The sequence below is a fragment of the Vicia villosa genome, unplaced genomic scaffold (genome assembly GCF_029867415.1).
Source record: "Vicia villosa cultivar HV-30 ecotype Madison, WI unplaced genomic scaffold, Vvil1.0 ctg.000032F_1_1_3, whole genome shotgun sequence".
In the NCBI taxonomy this organism is placed as follows: Eukaryota; Viridiplantae; Streptophyta; class Magnoliopsida; order Fabales; family Fabaceae; genus Vicia; species Vicia villosa.
Window position 1 is genome coordinate 1,485,371 of NW_026704967.1, and position 7,023 is coordinate 1,492,393.

The following is a 7,023-nucleotide window of genomic DNA, read 5'->3' on the forward strand; positions in this document are numbered from 1 at the left end:
TTGCACCCCAGACTTTTCACTGTTTGCACCACAATATTGTATATGTTTTGAACATAAAAGCTACTACAACTCTACTATAAGTGAGTAGACATAAACACAGGAAGAAATTAATGTGTTTGTCTATGCTAAATCATGTGACAAGATATAGAGAGGAATTTGATGTGTTTACTTCCACTATAATATTTGTTGTGTAAAAAAATCTATAACATCTCATAACTAATGAATTATTAATATATAATGTATATATTAGTACTAAAATTTTTAATATTATATTTGTTAAAATTATAAAAAAGCTTACGCTAATAATGGAATCTATGAGAAAAAGCCAATTAACTAGCTTTTGTCATCACCACAACAACACTGCCCCTGAGTTAATAAAAGAAACAATTCAATATATATTACCTAGGATAATTTACATTATAGATTATATAATTCATTTATTTATCATTCCTTAAAATTATATAATACTCTTATATAACAGTTATTATTAACAAAAATAAAAATGATCTATTATTAAAATAAAAATATATAGAAACTAAACATAAATTATATATATATATATATATATATATATATATATATATATATATATATATATATATATATATATATATATATATATATATATATATATATATATATATATATATATATTGTACCCCCGGCTCCACCAATGCTGGTGATGTGCTGAAAGTGCTTATTGAAGAGTGTTAGTTTCTTGTATATATTTGTATTTTATGTGCATAAAGTGCTTATTGAAGAGTGTTGGTCTTTTTGACATATTTGTATTTTATTTGAAGGTTGCAATCTAAACCTGAAAAAAAGTTTGAGTAAAGTTTTTTTTTATATTTAAGTTGGTCTAAAATCTAGGTTTTGTTATAAGGTTTTTTTGGATGGTCCTATGTAAAAGCTCAAGTTGTTGTGAAAGGTTGTTTGGGCTGATCTTGCGAAAAGCTCAAAATTGTTTTAGTAGAAATATTAAGGGGAAGCTCATGCGGACCGGGGTAGGTCAAATTAGTTAGGTCAAACTCAGATAATTCTCTAGTACGATCTTTCTATCCTTTATCCTTTAATTTTCTATTCTTTAATGAGTAATGCTATATAGTAAGAATGATTTGAATAAGAAATGCAAGAATGAACACTTGTCATTGTTTTAGAGGATAATTTTAAATTGATTTTAAATTTAATTTCTTTTTTAATAGGGATCATGGGGTGGTGGTAGTAATGAGTGGTTGAGATTTAATTCTTGCCTTTCTTGCTTTCATACTTTCTTACTAATAAGCATTTTCCTTCTTTAATTTATTTCCATTGCTTATTTCTCCATGTCTTATCTCCTATATTATTCCGTTGCACCTTATTTACTCTCACTTATCATCTAAAATTAGTTTCATTCTGATTATTGCTTTGTCAAATCTCAGGTGTCTAAGGAGGTTCTTTTATAAGGATTCTTGGATACTAGTGGACTATATTGTTTTTCAACTCTGTCAGTGGAATCTACACATCACTCTGTTGTTAACACTATTAGTGTATCTTCCAAAGACCAGTTTACACAATTTTCAAGTAATTGTTCTAATAAGTTTTCTCTTTGGCATAATAGACTGGGTCATATTAACGTAGTTACCCTTAAATCTGTATTGAAATTTGGTAACATGTCATTACCAAATAAAAAGTGCATTGAATTCTGAAACTCATGTAGTGTTGGTAAATCTCATAGGTTACATGCCCCTTTATCTCAAACTAGTTACACTACTCCCTTTGAACTTATTCATGTTGACTTGTGGGGTCCTTCTCCTAGGCCCTCTAGTCAGGAATATTCCTATTATATAGCTATTGTTCATACTTATACCAAGTACACCTGGTTATACTTCCTAGAACATAAATCTGAAGCCTTATGCATTTTAAAATAATTCCTGGTGTATGTCCAAACTCAGTTCAAAGTCACAATCAAATCTGTACAGTCTGATTTTAGGGGTGAATTTAGACCATTCACTAAATATTTGAATGACTTGGGTATAGTGCACAGGTTAACATGTCCTCACACTTCTCATCAACATAGGATTGTGGAGAGAAAACATATGAGTATAGTAGAAATGGGACTCACTCTTTTAGCTCATGCTAGTCTTCCTATTGAGTTTAAGGACCATAGCTTCACTTTAGTTGTCTACCTCCTAAATAGACTGCACATTTCTACCTTTCCTAAGTTCACTTCCCCTTATCATGATTTATTCAATCAAATATCTGACTACAAAAGTCTTAGAACTTTTGGGTGCTCATGTTTTCCACACCTCAGACCATTCAATAAAAATAAGCTGCAGCTTAGAAGTTCTGAGTGCACATATCTAGGAATATGCCCTCATCACAAAGGCCACAAATGTTTGAGTAAGGAAGACAAAATATACATATCCAAAGATGTTGTTTTTAATGAAACTATGTTTCCTCATTTTGGTATTATTGGTAGCAATGTTCAAACTGACTCAATCAGGACTACTAAATCCCTCCCTGCACCTAGACTGCTACACTCTCACAATAACCCAGGACGTGGCTCTAGCAATGAGAGCATACAGACTACTGATATCAATTCTATCCAACCAGTGTCACCTATTAATCATACTGAAAATCCTACAAGACAGCTCACCATCATTAATAACACTACACCTAATGATACCCAACATTTCTTGTCTGAGTCTGATCAACATCTATTGGATATAACCAATGACCATAATAATCTTTCCCCATAACCTGAGTATGGGAACACAACATGACAAAGTAGCTTTGAGCAACTTTTTGCCCCTGAGCATCATCCAATCCCCCAATTTCTCCTTCTTCTGAACCTTCCTTATCTCCATCTATTCGTAATACTATTCTTGAAACACACTTAGTAACAAATAATCATTATATGGTAACCACATGCAAAACAGGTCATCTAAAGCCTGAGGTGTTCTTAGCTCATACTGAACCAACCACAATTAAACAGGTCTTATCTCAACCTCACTGGTTTGAAGCTATGAAACAAGAGTACGACACCCTTCTTTCAAAAAACACTTGGACACTTACTTCTCTCCCATCCCACAGAAAATCCATAGGTTGCAAGTGGGTATTTATAATCAAAGAAAATTCGGATGGCACACTCAACAAGTATAAAGCAAGGCTTGTCGCAAAAAGCTTCAATCAATAGTATGGGTTTGACTATCATGAAACCTTCTCACCTATTGTCAAACCATCCACCATGAAAGTTCTTCTAACTCTGGTCTTGACATATAAATGGAATGTCCAACAAATAGACATCAATAATGCTTTTCTAAATGGAAACCTTGAAAAAGAAGTTTACATGATGCAACCATGAGACTTTGAAAATGAAAACAAATCTCTTGTTTGCAAGCTGAACAGGGATTTATATGGGCTAAAGCAGGCACCTTAATCCTGGTATGAAAAGCTTCACAAGACACTATTTTAATTTGGCTTCATAGTAAGCAGAGGTGATTATTATTTGTTTACTTACAACCATCAAGATATCACTTTATGTGTTCAAGTATATGTGGATGACATATTAATCATAGGTTCCTCTTCTCATTTGATACACAAGCTAATATCCATGCTTCATGATCAATTTGCTCACAAGAAACATGGGAAGCTTGAATACTTTCTTGGTCTTGAAGTTAAGTATCAACTTAATGGCTCTCTCATTCTTACACAAACAAAATATATAAGGGACCTGCTCAGCAAGGTCAACATGGAAACATCTAATGGTGTTGCAGCCCCAATGTTCAGTCAATGTAAACTCAACAAGTTTTGTACAGATACTATGCAGGATCCTTTGTTATATAGATCTGTTGTAGGTGCTCTGCAGTACATCACACTCACTAGACCTAACATAGCCTATTGTGTGAATAAAGCCTGTCAGTTCATGGCTAATCCCCTTGATAGCCATTAGAGTATGGTTAAAAGGATACTAAGGTATCTTAGTGGTACTGCAACATATGGTGTAATATTATCACCTGCTAATCTAAATCAGGAACTTTCAATTAGGGTCTATAGTGATTCAGATTGGTCAAATGATCCAGATGATAGAAGATCCACTTCTGGAACTTACATCTTCATTGGTCTAAACCTGATTTCTTGGAGCTCAAAGAAGCAAACCCTTGTAGCCAGATCAAGTGCAAAAGTAGAATACAGAGCTTTAGCACATACAACAGCTGAGCTACTCTGGCTGCAATCTTCTGGCTTAGTTAAAAGTCAGATGTCATTCTCCTACCCTCCTTTGTGACAACCGTGCAGTGCTCCTGTCACACAACCCAATTATACATGCTCGAACCAAACATATAGAGCTTGATATACACTTTGTCAGAGAGAGAGAGAGAGAGAGAGAGAGAGAGAGAGAGAGAGAGAGAGAGAGAGAGAGAGAGAGAGAGAGAGGGTCATGGCAAATAAGCTTTCCACATGTTCCAGTCACAACAGTTAGCTGACATTATGACTAAGCCTTTTCCTAATACAGCTTTTCAGGATTTAAGGAGCAAGCTCAAAGTCATGTCATTGCCACCACCATGATCTTGAGGGGGAGTATTAGTGTACACTTCAGTCTTGGACCTTAGTGTAATTGGGCTTTCAATCTGTAATGGACTTTAGCTAGATAATATCTTATTGTTCCATTAGATAGAGTTGTGTAGATAAGAACCACTGAAGTATATAGTTGATGCGGCGCAATTGTTTCTGTAACTAAAAATGTACTCACATTGTCGAATGAATGATAGTGTAGAGCACTTTACACTCTAATAAAAATCGATCCAAACCGAATGAACTGATTATTTTTTTTAGATCCATTAGTGTATGAGAAGTAAGTAACAGCAGCCAATCTTATTCTAAACCAACCAATGGTGTGTGGCTAAGCGATCTCCAAAGCAACAAAAAAATAAAGCATGTCCTTTTCGCACATTAAACATGTCTCCTGGACTCTTTACCAAAACTCTATACGCCACACACAGCTAACAGAAGCAGAATCCCTTTTTGTGTATTACGTACGTAGCAACAAAGTTTAAACACATAATTTTGTATAAACTGTTTAAATATCTGCTCACAACTAACCATTTCACTACAAGTAGACACCTTTATAAACATCACCATTACAAAATTGGCCCCACCAATCCTTCTCTCTTTACAGAAAAGACCTTTACAATCCGGAATCATGAATTCACACCTCTATCTCTTTTTATAATCTTGCCATTTCATTTTCTACTTTTTTCTACTTTCTTTGTTTTTCTCTCCTTTTTTCTCTTCCATCTTAATCACTCAAAGAGTCATTTTCCTCTAAACTTTTCTATTTCTTGTGAAAGCACTGCTATTAGTCCTTTACCATATTAAACATTAATCATAATAACCATACTTACATTACTTGCTCCAATATATACTGTCTCTCCTCTGTGTATATAGATATATACAGAAATATGTAAAAGTGCACTAGAAATAACAATTCACAAGTGAATAAGCATGAAAACTCCTCAATTACTCACAGCTCTGAGTCTTCAACTTCTGTTCTTGCAATAAAACTGGGGAATGCCATAGTAATATCCCTACAAATATGAGGAAGACACATAATTAAAAACAAATTTCTACATTTCTCGAAATTAATTTGCGACGCAGATAATCTGTTTGTCTTCTATTTCTGTATAATCAAGAGGTTACATTAGACTTACTTTAGATATGGGAGAGTCATGTTCTTAATCAAAGAAGGATGTTGAGAAACAAAAGCTTTCCATTCATCTTGATCGATTCTTCCATCATCTTTTGTATCAGCATCTTTAAATGTCTTATCCACAATCGATTCTATCATCTCATCTGAAAGAAAAAGATCTGATTCATTCAAAAGTGCCAATACCATTTCCTTTAACTCCTCTCTTTCAATGTACCCTGTTTGTCTCAAATCATACAACCTAAAAGCAACTGCAGAAATCACTTCAATAAACAATAAGCTGAAAAACACTTCGAAAAAAAAGACATTAGTATGAAATGAATTTTATCTTACATGCAATTTTGTCTTCTAAAGGTGCGTTTGGATGAAAAACACCAAGAGATCTAACGAATTCGCCAAACTCGATAACTCCGTTGCGCTTTACATCAAATAAGTCAAAAATCTATAAAAAGAGAAATTAACAATTATGAAAAAAAACAAACAAGTTTAAAATCATAGAATATATGAATCAGTTTATAATTTACTTACCCTGTCAGCAAACAGATTCTTTTGGTTTTCATTTCTGAACAGTGCTAGCTGAAATTCTTCCTGAATGTTTAAAATAAAAATGCACCAGAAGTGATTATTAAGCACTGAATTAATTAATTAAGGATGTTTAATCAAAACTAAAACACTTAAACTCACCTTATGAATAAGACCATCTTGAATAATTGAATTGCTTAGCTTCAAATAGAGTTCATACAATGCATCTACTTCACTCACCGTAACTAAAAAACAAAAACTTGTTTTAATCAGCATATTATAGTGATTAATTAAGGCACTAATATTTGATTTAGGACAGAAATTACCAGTTAATGAGGATGGATACTCACAAGGTGTCTCGGAAGCAAGAACGGTTGGATCTTCATAACCTGGCGTTTTAACTTTCTTTGAATTTGAAGTTGAACAATAGCAACCCATTCAATTGAACTACCACAAAACTCACACTCAGTTTTCTAGAAAATTCAGAACCACCAAACTTCAACGTGATTCAGCTACGTTGTTTGTTAGTTTGATTTATATATGAAAATGTGAAAAGTTGAAAACGACATGCAGACATAAAATACACTTTAGCTATATTATAATCGCTATATAGGAACCTATGGCTATTTTAGTTTGCAGAAAAAGTCAAAGAAGATCAAGAAAAAAATTAAAAATTAGCTTCTTTTTTTATATTTTAAGGGAAAAAGCAGGAAATACAATAAAACTGTTAATAAAATAGAAGAAATTTTAGGGTTTTCAATATAATGAGAAAAGTGTATAGAATAAGGATTATAATAGAATATAAATATAAATAATAT

The 7,023-nt window shown here is 33.0% G+C and overlaps 1 protein-coding gene across 3 annotated transcripts; it reads right to left on the reverse strand.

Moving 5' to 3' along the window:
• Window positions 1-666: 666 nt before the first annotated feature.
• Window positions 667-6,751, reverse strand: LOC131622608 (calcineurin B-like protein 7). 3 transcript variants are annotated; one of them, XM_058893654.1, is made up of 6 exons: window positions 6,532-6,751; window positions 6,368-6,450; window positions 6,212-6,271; window positions 6,017-6,125; window positions 5,688-5,829; window positions 667-5,564 (listed from the first exon to the last, which is right to left on the reverse strand). In XM_058893654.1, the coding sequence occupies exons 1-6, from the start codon at window positions 6,641-6,643 to the stop codon at window positions 5,501-5,503; spliced, it is 570 nt and encodes a 189-aa protein (XP_058749637.1). In that variant the 5' UTR covers window positions 6,644-6,751; the 3' UTR covers window positions 667-5,500. The 3 variants fall into 3 exon arrangements, with proteins under 3 accessions (XP_058749637.1, XP_058749635.1, XP_058749636.1); XM_058893652.1 differs by having other exon boundaries at window positions 5,688-5,934; window positions 6,532-6,749; XM_058893653.1 differs by having other exon boundaries at window positions 5,688-5,934; window positions 6,556-6,748.
• Between the last annotated feature and the right edge of the window lie 272 nt (window positions 6,752-7,023).

Excerpts from the sequence above, each read along its gene's own strand:
- LOC131622608 (XM_058893652.1), bottom strand. The coding sequence starts at position 6,643 with ATGGGTTGCTATTGTTCAACTTCAAATTCAAAGAAAGTTAAAACGCCA. Across the intron at positions 6,451-6,531 it reads GTATCCATCCTCATTAACTG|TTACGGTGAGTGAAGTAGAT; the intron begins GTAATTTCTGTC and ends TTTGTTTTTTAG. Across the intron at positions 6,126-6,211 it reads AGAATCTGTTTGCTGACAGG|ATTTTTGACTTATTTGATGT; the intron begins GTAAGTAAATTA and ends CTCTTTTTATAG.